The sequence below is a fragment of the Numenius arquata genome, chromosome 1, assembly GCF_964106895.1.
Source record: "Numenius arquata chromosome 1, bNumArq3.hap1.1, whole genome shotgun sequence".
NCBI classification, from domain to species: Eukaryota; Metazoa; Chordata; class Aves; order Charadriiformes; family Scolopacidae; genus Numenius; species Numenius arquata.
In genome coordinates, this window is record NC_133576.1 from 60195709 (window position 1) to 60212079 (window position 16371).

The 16371-nt window shown below is 45.6% G+C and overlaps 1 protein-coding gene across 1 annotated transcript in view; it reads left to right on the forward strand.

Moving 5' to 3' along the window:
* Positions 1-1144: 1144 nt before the first annotated feature.
* Positions 1145-16371, forward strand: part of ARHGAP6 (Rho GTPase activating protein 6) — a 341879-nt gene continuing 326652 nt past the window's right edge. Inside the window, exon 1 of the mRNA XM_074148954.1 lies at positions 1145-1648. Within this exon, the coding sequence (XP_074005055.1) occupies positions 1145-1648 (504 nt within the window). The remainder of the gene's footprint in view (positions 1649-16371) is intronic.

The following is a 16371-nucleotide window of genomic DNA, read 5'->3' on the forward strand; positions in this document are numbered from 1 at the left end:
CCCTGCTAACTGCAGGGGTGGTTGGACTAGATGATCTTTGAAGGTCCCTTCCAAGCCAAACTATTCTATTCAAACATCCTCATGGGGTTGTTCTGGACAGGCTGTCAGACAGTGGCAGCAGAGTCTGTGCTCAGAATAGGTGTTTGTTGTGGTTAAGTATCTAAGACTGTCTTCTCAAACTGGCACAGGATGGAAAGGGAGACTTGGTCCAGAACGCAATTGCTGGTCGAGCTGTGCTGAAGATGTGTTCTGCACACTGTGAGAACCTCACCTATTCCTGCAAGTTTTCCCTGAAGACACCAGCTCTCCCCGACACGTCCAGGGAGGATACAGAGGTCCCACAAACAGCAGCCCAGCGCGCCCCCACCGCTCACCAGTGGAGGCCAGCGGGACGGGGACACGGCGCTGGACCTCGGCAGGGTCAGGCCGGGCCTTTCCCCGCCTGCGCCTCCGGAACGACCGCTCCGAAAAACAACTATCCCTCGCTGCTCGATCCCTCCCCAAAAGGCAGCCGCTCAGTGCCAGTGCGACCGCAGCGCCCCGTCGGGGCGGCCGGGGGCAGCGCCCGGGACGGCAGCCCCGTTCCCCGCGCAGCCCGGCGGGGTCTGCCGCCCGCCCCGACCCCGACGTGGGCGCCCCGCGGCGGCGCCGGGCTACGGGTGACACCGAGACCGGCTCTCCCCGCCTCGGGGGGAGGCAGGCGGGCCCTGCCACCCGGGGACCTGACGGGTTTGGGGCGGGTGGGGGGCGGCGAGCGGCTCCCGTGCGCATCGCGGCCGAGGGGGGAGTGACTCTGGCAGGCTGCGGCGAGCCGAGATAAAAGCTCCGCTGCTGCCTCCTTCCCTCCCCTTTTCTCTCGTAACTTTTTTTTTTTTTTTTTTTTTCTCCCTTTCCCTCCCTCTCCCTCGCAGCAAAGTGACCGCGGCGGCGGCAGCCCCGGAGCAGCCCCAAGCGCCGGACGCCGCCGTGAGCCCCCCGATGCCGCCGTCGGGTCGCGCCGCCGGGGGCTGAGCCCGGCCGCGGGGGTCGCTCCGAGAGCCGCGTCGCTCCGCGCCGCCGCTGCGGGGGCCGGAGGTAGAGGCAGCCGAGAGCCCCGGGACCCCCGGCCGCCCCCGGCGTGCCCGGGGGGCCAGGGGCCGCCGCGATGTCTGCGCAGAGCCTGCTGAGCAGTGTTTTCTCCTGCTCCTCCCCGGCCGCCGCCGCCCCCGCCGCCGCCAAGAGCCTCTCCAAGCGGAGGCTCCGCCAGACGCGCAGCCTCGACCCCGCCATCATCGGCGGCGGCCGGGAGGAGGGCGAGGGAGCGGGCCGGGCGCCGCGGGCGAGGGCCGCCGGCAGCCCCCCGGGGGAGCGCCGCGGTCCTCGGGGCGCCCTGCCGCCCCCCGGCGCCTCCTTCTCCACCCCCAGCACCCCGCTGGAGCGGTCGCCGCCGGGCAGCGCCCTCTTCGACGAGGAGAGCCCCCGCGGGAAGCGGAGCCCCGGCTGGGAGCTGCCCTTCCTGGCCCGCACCCCCTCGGCCTCAGCGCTCAGCGGCCCCGCCGGCCCCGCCAACAGCATCTTCTCCTCGCCCCGCCGCTGGCTGCAGCAGAGGAAGGGGCAGCCCTCGCCCACCGGGCCTCGCCCCGCCGCCTACGTCGTGTGGAAATCCGAGGTAGGCCCGCCCGCCCCTGGGGACGGGCGCCCGCCGCGCCTCCCTCGATCCCCCGGACGGCGCCGCCGCCTCCCGACCGCCCCCTCGGGGCGGCCCCTCGAAGCCCCGCGGGAGCCGGTCGCCGGGACGGGGCGGCCCCGCTGGGACGCCCTCGGTGCTGGGTGTGCGACGCTCCCCCACGCCTGTTGCTGGGAGGGCCGGCCGCCGGCCCGGGGTGTGGCTGCTGTGCCGTCGAGGCCGCCGTGGGAAACGGGCACGGGTGTTAGCACTGGGCACGGGGATCTGCTGCGTTCGCGGGACAGACCGCGGCATTTGATGTTCCCTCGACGTGTTCCATATATAGTTGTCCCGGGCATGTAGAACCTTCCCCTCCCAGTTTCACACCTCGTAAACTGAAGTATGCGATGGCGTCTAACAAGATAGACAAATTATTTTTAATGTGCGCACCCAGTGAGCTGTGATTTATTTGACAACGCACATGTGTCAAAACCACATGAGGAGCGATCGTATTCCAAGACAAATCCAACTTCGCAATGCAAATATTTACTCGTTTAACTTGGATGTCGTCGATGTCGGGCTGCAGATACCACACCATGCGGACGAATGTATTCAAAGAATGTGGCATTGTTTCTTGGTAGCGATGGCTCGGCGAGTTGGTTACGCACAGCCCTTTGTAGCAGGAGAAGGCGACATTTTTTGTTTGAAGAACTTCTTCATCCTGTTTGTGGCGCTGAGGTTTCCCGCTTAACTGTTTAGTCGCGCCTGCTGGAGCTTTTGGGTTGGGTTTGGAAGGCAGCCTTTTCCTTCTATTTCCATTTCCATTTAAGGTGTATTTATTATAAATAGCCTATACTAACTACACCCATCAACAAAACAGCCCCATTGTTTCAGTGGGATTCAGAAGACGTTGAGAAATCATTACCTTCCACAGTGATCTGGGATCCAAAGCCAAACTAGGCATCATGACGGCACAAGATTACCAAAATTAGTTTTTAAGGGCAAAGGCTGCCTCTCACCCCCAACGAGCCCCTGCGTCCTCCCGTTAGCTTGGGGTATAAAAGATGTCAGCATCCGCCAGTTGGGGTGGAGTGTCAGCACCTGGGTGGTGACTTCCCAGGCACGATCCTGGCTAATGTTGAAAGAGGCAGTGAAAATTTTTAGCAGTTTGCAAAAATGGGTAATTATTAAAGTCTTGTGATCAGAACTTACTCTTAGCAATATTTCATCCTGGTGTTTCAATTTTAAGATAGTTAAAAATTCATGATTTCAAAGAAGTGAGAGTTGCAGTGTCAGTGACAAAGACCCTCCAGTAAGACGGTGGGTAATGATCTGTAGATGCTCACGCTAATTAAGAGTAAGTTGGCTGCTTATCCACTTAACGATTTGATCAGGAACATCAAAAAGTATAAGATACGTAAGATTTCAGGTGCAGAGTTTCCTGACCGAGCCCAAGACTCAGAGTGTGGTCTCTGATCTGCAAATGTAAGCAGGTCTCTCTGTTCTCCCTGAATCCAAGCGAAGGTGTCGGACACTTGGGGCATTTTTGACAGATCTGTGTGTCGTCAAACCATTTAGCACAGCACATCTTCAGACTGCAAATTCAAAAGTACGATTTCTTTTTCTAATTTAGTGCGTATCTAGCATTTTTTAATAGTCAAATCTTTTTTTGGGGGGGGATGTCTTATATTACCAATAATGTGATTGCAGTACAGTGAGGTAATTTATAGTTAAATTTGATTCAGTGCAGTTTTGTGTGATGTTACAGTGCTGTTCTGTTGTTTACTTTGGATTTGAACCTGGGTAAGTGTCTTTCATGCATTTAAGAAATGAGTGTTTATGCTAACGAAGTGCAGTCTTGCATTTTGGAGGCATCTTTCCTATTGGTGAGGCCTGATTTTTAGAGTAGCAGAGGTGTAAGTGTGAGTGTAGTTTAAAAAAAACCCATCACCTTTAGATTAGGAAAAAAACCTAATGTGATCTAAAGTATCTAAAGGGTAGGTTGAAGGAGGAGGGAGCCAGACTCTTTTCAGTGGTTGCCAGTGAGAGGACGAGGGGCAACGGGCACAAGCTGGAACATAGGAGGTTCCACTCAAATATGAGAAGAAACTTCTTCACGGTGAGGGTGACAGAGCCCTGGAACAGGCTGCCCAGGGAGGTTGTGGAGTCCCCTTCTTTGGAGATTTTCAAGACCCGCCTGGGTGCAGTCCTGAGTAACATGCTCTGACATGCTCTGGGCAATCCTGCTTCAGCAGGGGAGTTGGACTAGATGATCTCTATGGTCCCTTCCAACTCTAAAAATTCAGTGAAATTCAGTGAAAATGCAGTGATTCTGTTGCAAGAGAACAATTTTGGGGACGTCTGAGCCCAGTGCTGTCAGGACAAGGGAGTATCGGCGTCTCTGTCCCGGGTTCCTGTGTCCCAGCTGGTCAGGTGGCCGGGCCACCTTCTCCACGAGCCCCTCATTGGGCACAAGTGTCATCAGGGTTGTCGTCCCAGCAGTCACGGTGGTGGGGCTGTGGTGTAGGAGCAGGGTGTGCTGCACCTGAGAGCCCCGGGCTCCTGGGGCGGATCAGCATTGTCACTGTGAATTTGGGGTGTTTTATGTCAGTTGCCGTATTGCCTGATACCTGCCGGTTTCAGAGCTTCTATTTTTAAGGCGTTATACAAACATTAATTTAGTTATAACTACGCTATACATGTAACTATGTTATATATATAGTTGCACGTATAACTATATTACACATATAACTGTTGTACAGAAATGACACATAAATGATTTTAAGCTGTATTTTAAAAGAAACTGCACATATTTAATTTTAATCATATTCCCCTCTTATTGCAGGCATGCATCCTAATGGTCACTCAGTTTGGTTTTGTCGTAAAATAACATGGTTCACAAAGGGTTTAGTTCTTTGCTTCCCATTTAGTCTTTACTGGGAAAGGGCTTGTTCAGTTTGTAGGAAGTGAAGGATTCTCTGTCTCTGGGGCTTCACCGTACCTTTAGCAAAGCAAGTGTGCTTGAGGAGGTGAAAAAAGCAAATTTTATTGGGTGAAAAGGAAATAACTATTTATAATACTGTAACTTTAAAAGGCCCCATTATCCAAATTATTGCATTCTCGATAGGAAATCTGTAGTTCTGTTTTTTTTTTTCAGCTTAGAAAATGAAATTCATCATGATGATGATTTTACTCAGCTGTAAAAGACAACTGAATAGGTGACTAAAAGCTGAAAATGAGCATGGAAGGTTTTGTTTTGAGTACTTAAAAATTCCCATCCTGTTAGCTGGGGAATAAAAGAAGTGTTAGTTGTAAAACCTGTTTTCTTTACCTTCCAACACTTTCAGCATAATTGCACTTTTTTGAAAATACTTTCCTAAAGCCACTGTGCAAGCAACAGGGTTATGCAGTAAAAATAGTATTTTAGGAGATACATGTGGGAATTATTTTCTTCCCCCTGCCTGAATCTCTAAAAAGAAGTAAAAACGCCATGGACGTTTTTCTCTTCAGAACCCCTCAAAAGAATAACTTTTGAGCAGGACCTCCATCTTGTCCCAAGCTTCTTGTCCTTCTTGTCCCACCATGGAGGGACGTGGTGGAGATGCGGCTTGCAGCAGGTGTGAGATGTGTGAATCCCACCCTCAGGCAGCCCAGTGCTACAGAGCTACAGGGCGGGAGCACCTGGCCTGGCTTTATTCAGATTTTAAAGCTTGCACCGAGTGCTCCCTTGCCAGCTGATCTGCGATTTCTCTATATGAGGTTAAAATCTCTGTAACAGCTTTGACATGAGGCCAGGAGAAGGATGAATTTGCTTGTTTTACCTTTTGTTTTTTTGTGTCGTTCTTTGACTTCAGCGTTTTCTACCACAGCCCTGCCTGCTGGCCTCGGGAGGGAAGGGTTGCTGCTCAGTTCACGTGGCCATTCATAAATAATTTTTAATGGAATGCCAGAGCGCTCGGGGGATTTCCAGTGTCAGCAGTAGGTCACACCTAAAGGCTTTACACAAAGGAAGGTGTCAGGCCTATATTTTTGGATCCACAGATTTTTGGATGAGAAGCATCATGTGACAAAGGTGTGTCTCAACCCTGGGTGATCTCACTTGTTTTTATTGACATGTAATTTTATTCACAAGAATATTTTACGACTGTAAAGATTATTTTTAGCAGAGCTTTACTTTGCTGACAAGCATTCTTTCCCCTTTCTATTGTCTGCTCATGTACAAGCTGTTTAAATAAAAAACCTGTTGCTGGGTCTGTGGAAATCAATGACAACATTTCCAGTGCTTTCAGTGGGGCAAAGCCAAAGGGGATTTTTAACACGGGAAAAAAGCATTCATCCTTAGTTCCCGTCAGATCTCAGCTGTCCCTTTAAGCCATTTTCCTTAAAGAAAATTCACTTTCACTTACAAAATTAAACCTGTTACGACTATTATGCTTTCATTAAGTGTTTCATAAGGTTAAGTGACTCTCTAAGTAAACTAAATATCATGGAAAAAGGTGGTGAAAACATATAGAGATACCTTAATGCCTTGATTCTGCCAACATTTAGTTGTACATTTATGCTTGAGCGTGTGAGTAGTCCTGTACAAGTTACGGATGCTTACAGTGACTGCCCGGAATATGTTTGCCAGGTGCAAAGTCCAGAATAGCTCAAAATGAGCAGGTCTGTGTGAAGTCTCAGGTTGTGTTAATTCTTCTGCTTATTTTTCCGTCCTGAAGACAGCAAATCGAAAGCCGCAGCATGTGTATAACAAATAGGGTGAATCATGTGAATGTATCTGAGTAATCTCTTTGTTATGATAAACCAAATCTACACACTTAAACTTATATGGCCTGATTATTTTGCCATCATATGCCGACTCAGCACCGTCATGTTGCTGCGGGTGGGTGGCTCAGCCTTTCCTTGCTTCTTCCTCCTCCTGGCGCAGCCTGCGATCAGCCTGCTCGCTTGCCCAGGGAGGCTTTCTTTCAAGCACAACGGGGCGAGGGGTTTCCCATGGAGCGGGAGGGAAGGTCTCCCTGGTTCCTCACCAGGTTTTGGGGGACAAGCCAGGAGTCGTGCTAGTGTCTACTGAGCTGCCAGCTGGCCAAGCTGTGGCTTGCTACAAGGGTGGTTGGAGATGCTCCTCTGCAATATCAGAACGACATTAGTTTAGCTAAATTATTTTCTATCTTCTGTTTGAGTCATATGGAGTGATAATTTAGTGCATGGCTGTCGGAAGTAGTGAACGCTCGCCACACCAGTTTCAGCTAATAGATGCCTTGGAAGGTCAGCTTCTGTAAATTCACTTCCTTGACTTTAAGAGTTTAAATCCACTGGGAAGGCGGTTTCAGATTCCCCCTTTCCATATCTCCTTGCTTGCCAAAGTTTCCTCCTGAGCGTCACAGTTTTTTGCAAATTAATTTTAACCCCATTTTTCCAAGTTGCTGTGAGTGCCTAGCTTGGCTTCTTTCAGCTTTTTTTACAGCCAGTACTTGCTTCAGAACTATGCTGATGGAAGGACATGCATGACAAATACTGTCAGAGATAAAGGGTAAACCAAAATTCTTAGAAATTGGGCAAACCGAGAGGTCCCATTTCCATATGGATATATATCTTTGGGTGCTTCAAATGAGTATTTTTCTTTGAGGTTAGTGGGACAAGTTGTTTTGGAGAGAGAAAGGACTGAACACATAATCAAGTTTGTGGGAGCAGAACCTGTTCATTGTAAATTTAGAGGAGGGAGAGCTTTGCTTTATTTTTCCTTCTCCTGTTCAACTAGTGAGCAAAGATTATTATATATTCTGAAAATTGTAGGTTACCTACAGAAAAGAGAGAAAGAAGGCAGTTTTCTCTTACTTGTTAGGATGGATGAAGAAATTGTGAAATAAAAGTATATATGCTGCATCACTTTCAAAAGATCTAGCATGAGATATGTAAGCAAAGACACCCTTTGACTGATTTTCACTAGACATTGCTCTTCAAGTAGTGGTGATGTGACAGCATGGTTTTCAAGCTGAAGCTTTCCAGGTGTAAAAGCAAAGCTGTTGCTCTTGGAACTGGGGTTCTTGGAACTACTGCTGAAGGTTGCAATAGTTGACATTGTCTAAAGGTCAGTACTCCCTAATAAACTAACTTAATATTACACTTGCAAATATTTTAGTGGAATATCTCCTCAGCACTTAATCCCTTGTGACAATGTTGTGCTTACTGCTCTTCAGTTGCCGTAGTCTTACAGGCACTATCTGAGCTCTTGGCCTCATGTTTTCGACTTCATTGCTTCTGCGTTTGCCTGTGTTTATTATGTGGCTTGTTATGATGAGATGCTCTAGAATTGTTTCCCCATGAGATGGAAGATTTGTCTGTCTTTGGGAAGGAATCACAGGGAATGTATTAAATTGCCATCAGCACTAGTTGATCTTTTTGCCATAATGATCTCCGAAGAGTGATATGTAGCTGAAGTGTGAGCTCAGTGTCTGTTATACTTATCCTTAAGCACCTTGATACCTAACCCAGACATTTTTCTGTATGGATGGATGAGAGGTTTGAATGTATTCCCATGTAGAGCCCTGATTAACTTTCCAGGAAACATGTTTAAATGGCTTTTGTCACCTTGTTTTTTTGGTCTTCCTCCAAACATTTAAAAAAACTGGACACTCCATCCCCAAAATCACTAACTTGCATTTTTCCCTTTGAGCGGAGCTTTTTAATGAGATGTGTCAGAACTGTATTTTGGAAGGTCTTTGTTTTTTAAAGTAAAAAACTTTGTGCTGATATTTACCAATGAACTGTTCTGCTTTATTTTCTTCCATAAGACACCCTAAAGTACCAGAAGCACAAATTAGTTTCAGTCTAAGTTCGTCCCATTCAATGCTGTAAGAGTTCTGTAATTGCAAAATTTGGTGGGCAGAAATGTTGTGGGTCTCATATGAAGAGGAATGCCATTAAAAGTAACTAAATATATTCAACATTTCTGAATTTGGCAAATGCACTCTTCCCATTCCCAACTAAATTACGTCTGAAGACATTTGGTGAAAATATGGGAGTTGACAGCTAGGACAGACAGAATTCTCCCCGAGTGTGCATTGCTTAAGTAATAGGAAAGGAACTTGTGAAAATAATAGAAATGAGACTGAAAAGTAATTTTGAGCAGCCTCTAAAATATCAACAACCCAGACTGTCTTGACTTCATGATGGAGTTGCAGCACATTTAGCTTTGCAGACTGTCTTGTACGACAAGAGCTGCAGCTGTGACAGTTTGCAGGTGGAGAACTTTTCATGAGCCTCTCTTCACTCTGCACTGTTGGAGCTGTATAAGCGTATAGGTATTAAGAATATTTTGGGGGATTTTTTTCCTTCCAGATGTAAATAACATAATGGAAGCCAGCAGGGAGTTCTGAGCAAGTAGGGCTGAACACTCGTCATGGTATAGTAGTAACTAAATCGTACCCATGTCAGAGTTGCAGAGTTGAAATCTTAATGTAAAAAGGTAATGAAAATGAAGGTTATAATGTCAATACTATCTTAGTCTCATTAAACATGTTATAATGCTGCGCATAGTTGATTTTCTGGCTATGTGATGTAGTAAGCTGATGTTTTAAAACACAGCTTTTGTACATCCTGGGTTACATTGGTTTTTAACTGAATGAGGTGTCTGGATGGTGGGAGAAGAGGCCAAATATTCCATTCAGTTTACAGAAACTGGAAGGAGGGCAATAAGGAGGTAAGGGCAAGATTTGGACTTCATTGGAATTTGACATTGCATGTCATCGTTCAGTTTTGCAAGGTATTGAGCTATCAGACTTAATCTGACAGAGTACTGAAGTGTGTGTGTTACTTTTGGTGGGTGAATACTACTGGTCAAAACAGGGTATCAGGTAAGAAGCACAACCTTTAGCTATCACTCAGTCCTAGGAATTTTACTTACTTCACCTCTCTTTAAACCTTTTCTATCTGTTGCTTTGTCCAAATTTTTAAGCTGTGTTTGCTCAAAATAATTTCTATTATTTTTTGTCAGTTCTTATCCTGTAGCAATAATACGTATCAGTGGAAATGTGTGCGCGGGCTTTCTGGTTGAGTTTCAGCTTTTCCTATATGTGCACAGACTGGCTATTTCAAATTACACGTCTGTTCCACTCCAGTTGTCAGCAAGGAGTTAGTAAATCCCTGGGAGAGTTAGGAGTGTTTTTGAAGGATTTGATGAGCTTCCACTGCTTGACGCTCTCCACGTTATTGTACTGGAACCAGATGTTGGGTACCACATGCTTGTGTTTGTGGAGCTAAATAGGTTAGGTACTGTGTCTCTGGCCCGTGAAAACAAACATCAGTTTCCCACCCTAAAGCTCTCATCCGTGGGCCGTCGTCTGCACAGTCCTGGCTATGGGAACAGCTTGCATCAGTCTCCCAAGTTGTGAAACCAAAGCTGCCTTTGCTGAATCTTCCTAGTTGCGGTCTTCTGTATCCTCTCAAAGCAAAGACCTTCTCATTTACAGTATTTATCCATCATATTTAATAAAGAGTATTTATCCTCTTTGACAGTATAAGGCCAAAAAGAGATTTTTGAGCATTGCATTTAGAGATGATGCACGTGAGCCCGCAGTCCCATGCAGAACCTCTCCCCGTGGCTGCTGAGAACCTGTTAGGACTTTGGGTAGATCTTACTTTTCTCTTCTCTTCCCTGTTTATTTATGAGTTCCTGTTCCGTGCACTAGGACCTTTTCAGGTTGGGCTTGTCTTTTATCCATTTCTAGTTGTCTTTGTTATGCGTATCTTCAGTTATCCTCTGTGCCAAACGTTAAAAAGGAAGATAATGTGTCTTTTTCTTGCTTTCATCATGTAAACTTCATACTTGGAAGAAAGCTGCTTTAGTGTAGCTGTAGCCTGTCATTTGGATTGGCCAAGTCAAATGTTAATGAGTCCTTTTGTTCTCATAAATGGTTTGTCTCATAAATGGACAGTGTTTTTCAGCAAAGTACAGAGTTTGATACAGACTTTACTAAATAAAGAAAGTTTCGTGTTTTTATAGTGTGATTAAGATTACTTTTGCAGTACCTCAGAGTCATGCTTCTCCATAGGACTGACTTCCTGGATTTGATTCTCAGTAATGGGACTGTACCTCCACTGAACATCTATAACTGATTTTGTAAGAGGAAGACTAATACAATTTTTCCATTGCTATTTTCAGGTTTTATTTGCTTTATCCCTTTGTTTTCTGCCACTGTTGTAATACGGCAAGATGTTTTTTGAGCACTGTCTTTTTCTTTTTTGTCTAAAGCGTAATTTCAGTTGAGTTGCACCCTACTGAGAGTAATGTGGTGAGAAACCGGTTGGCAGTGCTCTGTTCAGTTTTCATTTGCCTCTCTCTCTAAAAGTCTAAAAATATTCTTCCTACAGGAAATGTTTCTCATTCTGTTATGTCTTTTGCTTCCCGTAGGAGGTATTTCGTTTAATTTATTGAATAAACCTTTCTGAATTGTATTCCCATAAGAGTTTAGGCACAATAGAGTCTTTGGGCAAAGTGTCCAAGAGATCTCACCATCTTTTGTTTTTAGAAGATATGCAATTAGTTCTTTATACGGTGCTGTCAGGCTCTGGGACAAGCTGACACTTACATGAAGTGGGAGAATTTGAAGCTAAAGAACGGGAATTAACACATCTGGAATAACTTCTCCAATTTTGTTGTTTTGATCGTACTTATCTCATATTTATCCTTCTTAAATCATAAAGAAATCCCTCTTCTCTTTTCCTTGCCCTCAGTTTTAAAAGGATTCTGGGCAATATTTTCATCCCAATCTCATTACCACAGTTTCTTTTGTAAGTGTATGTGTATATAGGATGGCTAAATCCTTGTAACATCCTGGTTGGAAGTCAGCTATGTTTAGCTGTTAATTTAATGTGGATGACAGTGCAGACTGTTATTTGAAAGGGGTGGTGGGGAAAGAGAGGCTGGGATAGATTACATTTTCGTGCTCCAAAATAAGACCCTATCTACTCTATCCTAAATTAGAACAATATGGCTGAGTTTTCTTGTGGCTATTTCATAACATTCCTGCTGACAAAATATGGTGTGCCTTTTTGCTCGTTGCTTCACTACTGTTTCTCAAGCATGTGTTCGTGTCTCTGCGTCTAGTGACAGCTCTTGCAGCAGCGTGCCATGGGGACGTATCTCATAGGTCTTTAGAAGGGGACGGCGTATTCGCAAATGATATACAAAGTGGGCTGCGCCCGAGAGTGGGTAAGAAACCGTAGTCAGCTGGGAGAATTAGGCAGCCAAATTACCTAAAGTAAACACAGATAGAAGTTTTACTTTTTTCAGGGGTAACGTGCCTTAATTCTATATTCACTAAAGGAATGGGATATAATTGGCAGTCAACCTGTATGGAGGGCTTTAAAGCAACTTTTTAGTAGAATAATTAGTAAGATTTACGCTGGTAAATTTGCATAGTTGAAAAATCTCTGGCACACTGTCCAAAATGCTTCTTGATCCTTTTCTCTGCTTGAGGTCTGAGCACATAGCGTTTACACACTCCATCAGGGCTCAGATGGAACCTTTCTGTTTTGTAAACCTCTGCTCAGTAGAGGCAGAGTGAATGTGACAGATGAACATACTTTTCTTTCTTGGAGTGGACTATGTAACAGAACTTCCCGCCTGTTTTTTAGCCCAAATGCAGCTAAATGACACCACTGCACAGAGACCAGAGGAAAACCAATTAGATAAGTTCGTGAGTGGTGGAAAGCGCATAATGTGGAGAACAGGATGTCTGCGTACTGGGGTGTGTAAGCAAAAAGGTAACTGGCAGGACAAGGGAAGTGACTTTGTTCTTGTGAGTCCACATCAGGGCTCCTTTGTACAAGGGAGTTGTTGAGATACTGGAGCAAGTGGCGTGGAGGGCCGTCAAGACCCTCCACTGATGAGAGGGGCTGAGAGTGCTTGATGCACAAGGAAAGGCTGAAATTTGTTCCAGCCTGGAGAAGAATAAAGGGCAATGTAATTCCACTTCTACTGCCTACATGGGGACAAAGGAGAAGATGGAGCTGGGTGTTGTCAGAGTTGCACAATGACAGTCACAAGTTGCAGCAAGAGGAATTTTGAGTAGATCTAAGGAAAAAAACATTCACAAAAGGAGTGGTTAAGTACTGAAATGGGTTGCCCAGAGAAGCTCTGGAATCTCTGTGCTTGGAAGTTTTCAACCCTTGACAGGGCAAGGCCCAGAGGAACCCAATCAAATTTTGAAGCTGGCCTTGCTTTGAGCAGGAGGTTGGACCAGATGACCTCTAAAGGTCCTTTCTGACCTAATTTTTTCTGTGAGTCTGTGACTCTTGAGTATCCATTTTTTCCACAGTAGAATGAAAACTCTTATCTTTTCCCTTGGCTACAACATACATTCAAACAAACAAAAGTTGATGGGTTACTGCAGAAAGTATGATGCTTTCCAGCGTCAAGGCTGAAGCAGGTTTACAAGAAGAGTGATTCCTTTAATTGTGTCATTCTCCAAAGTTGTTGCTGCGCTAATACGCTGTGAGGCATACCCTAGCATTACACTGCAGCCACCCTGCTGGTGTCTCACAAATGCAAAGAAAGCCAGGGCGATTTTTTTAAAAAAAAGTCAGTACAATTTCAAAAAAACCCTGATCGAACCCTTCTCAAATACAAGTGTTTTGCAGAGACAGTTTGACAGTGCTCTAGCAGAACTTCAGCAGGAATTTGGCAGGGAAGTTCCAGTAACTACTTGCCAGGTGGGCTTCCTGCCAGCATATTCCAACATTAGGGATCCCAGGGCTCACAAGGTGTCTGCCTTTGGGACAGTATGCTATCGGGACAGACCTGCTCTGAGTCTGAGCTCTGTCTGCTTTTGTGGGTTCATTTCACTTTAGGTTTTTAAAAATACTGAACATTTGTCAAAACACCATTATCTTTTCCTGCCTTGTTTCATGGTAGTTCACTGTGCTCATGACAGACCGTATGATGAGCTGCCTAAAACACTTCCATTCAGTGCCTGTAGTCAAATGATGGTACCAAAGCATTCCTGTCAATTTAGCTTTTCTCACTTTCATTTTTGTCATCTTCCTGAGTGTATTATAAAAGTAAAAATAATCTAAGAGAGAAATGACGGATGAAGAAAATAAAATTGAAGAGGTATGTGAGAAGGAAAGGAAATGTCCTGCTGAGCTTTGAGCTGGGAATTGGCATCAGATACACAGAAAAATAGGTGTGGCAGTAGGACAGTTCAGGCTTTGCCTATATTGTCTTACACAGCAAGAGTTTAACCTAATATTGACCTTACAACTTAGGAGCTTAAGGGTACAGTTATGTAACTGGGATCAGTCAAAGCTAAACTAAACTGGAATAGGCAGATGGGGCCACACGGCCCGGAAGAAGCTGGTACCAAATTGGCTTGCTGAACTAAATGCTTCCACGCTGTTATTTAAAAGGAGCACAGAGCATAATTTGCTGCTGTTTACAATGCAGTGGTGGGCTTTTGAGCTTCTGGAGTATGTTGGTCAACATACGATCTCCCATGTCTCCTCCCCTTGCTCTTGAGAAGGGATTTTGGCAAGTCTGCATTTAGTTTTGCCAAGCAGGTGTGGCCTCCAGCATCGAGTATGAAATTGGTCTGCCAGAAGGATCTTGCCCGCAGTAAAATGAAGCCTTGAGGTCATAACCTTTTGCGGTCTTGATAAGTACTTTTTTCCTTGAACGGACAAGAAAATAAAAAGAGAAAGAAGGTGACTGTGGATTATGGCTGCATGGTTCAAATAAAAGGAGGTAAGGAAGGGGAGAAGACCGAAACAGCGTTAAGAAATGGGTAGCGAAGTAAAACATTGTTAGGTCTGGAAAACAGGATTGCGACTGAAGTGCCACCACCATTGGGAAGAGGAGAGCTTGGACTCCTGCTTAGGCATCCCTGCCCTGTCTCACTTGCAGTGTGACATCCTGGTTTCCTCCCGGGAGCACTGCACTCGAGGTGCTGTCCTGGGGCTGCTTCACGCTTCAGACTGTGCCTGCCGTGCTGCCTGGCCCTCAGAGAAGCTCCCACACCTGGTGCGGTTTGGTAAGATGAAAGGTCAGTGTTGGACCCAGCAGTGCATGGTCCTTACTGGCTGCTGTGGTGCGTTGAGCTCCCTCAGTAGTTCTCACCATCTTCTCTAGTGATGAGATTTTCTGAAGCCTCTGACTCACTTTTGAAGATGAACCTCGAGATCCTGGATTGTTCAGATAGTTTTTGAAATCTTATTCTAGATCTTTTATATCCTTACTTTTTGTTATAGTAGTTAGAGCGTCTTTCGTTTCTTCTTCATTCCTGGGGGAAGTTGTAACGATGAGGTCTTCCACACAACTGAATACCACTTTTTAGCAGTGAAGGTGCCTTATGTCTTGTCCATATGTCTTCTCGGTCTGTTTCTCGTTTCAGTAGTGCTTTCAAGTTGTCTCTGTAAATATTGTTCATGTTATGTTTGTGCTTGCTTTATGGTGATTACTGTGTGCTTTAGCACAACTTGCTATATTGTATTTGCCTTCTACTATCATTTGTTATTTTCAGCTTGTGACAATGTATCTGCTTGTTTTTTAGAAACATGTCTTGAGGCTGTATCAGTGCATTATTAAATTCCAAATGTATGCACTTTATTTCTTTAATCCAGTAGCATCCAGTTTATGCACTCTGATGGTAAATGGAAATTGTGATTGCCATAGAGTGCAGGATCTGGCATAAGTGCCAGAATTAAAAAGAGAAGATCTACTGTTCTTTGGCAACTCCTTCTGTCCCTGTGATAGCTGGCTTGGAAGGGACACTTGGGGAGCTATGCTGCAGAGCTATATTTTTCAAACAGAGCTTCCTTTCTGGGAGTCTTTTGAAAACAAAGCTCCCTCATGTTTAGATACTGGGTTTGAGGGCTTGGTTGTTTGGGAATCTATGAGACGAACTGGCTGGAAGCTGGATATTGTCTTGCTTTCTATGGAGGAAATCCTTCCTATATCCCCAAGGCTGCCGAAGGCTGTAGCCCCAACAGAGCCAGCAAGGTGCCATTGCAGGAGGAATGAGTAAATAAAGGGGCTGATACTGCATGATCCATATTGCCCGTGCTCCACAAATGACAGCTTTTACATTGTGTCTTCAGAACCCGGATGAGTGGTGGAGGGAACGGAGTGGGCAGTCATGGCTTGGCAGGCTGAAGAGCTGCTGCACCCTGGAAATAGAGACATGGGAACAGCGATGCAGTATGGCCATACTACAGTTGTGGTGACTACACAGTCTCTTACGGTCTCAGGTGGCAGGGCACCTTTCCTAAGTGCTTTGAGCTCATAGAGACCTTTCTTCTGGACCAAGTCCAGCTACTTGGACTTAGCATTCAGTGTGAGATTTAGCCATATACCTTTTTTTGGAGCTGAAGATAGCTGGCTTAAGATGTCACTTGAATTGCAGTTGAAAACAATGAGATTCCTGAAGTGAATCATTTATTTCTGGCTTCCTTAAAGTTTTTTGAAATACACTCCTTTGGTTGAGATAAAGGCATTTCATAACCATATTGCTGTGCTACAGGGTGGCTGGGCCCTTTAATTAAAATAGGACCAAAGCATTTGTAGGAAAGCAGGAGCTCTTCTTGTGCTGCATCTAACTCAGACAGATGGAGTGGAAGCCAAGGGGAAAGGAGAAATATGGTTGGCAACATCTGGTGCAAATCAAAGCAAAGCTGGAAAGGAACAGTTAGTTGGGATGTTCCCAAGGAGAGCGTGGAAGATTCCTGTA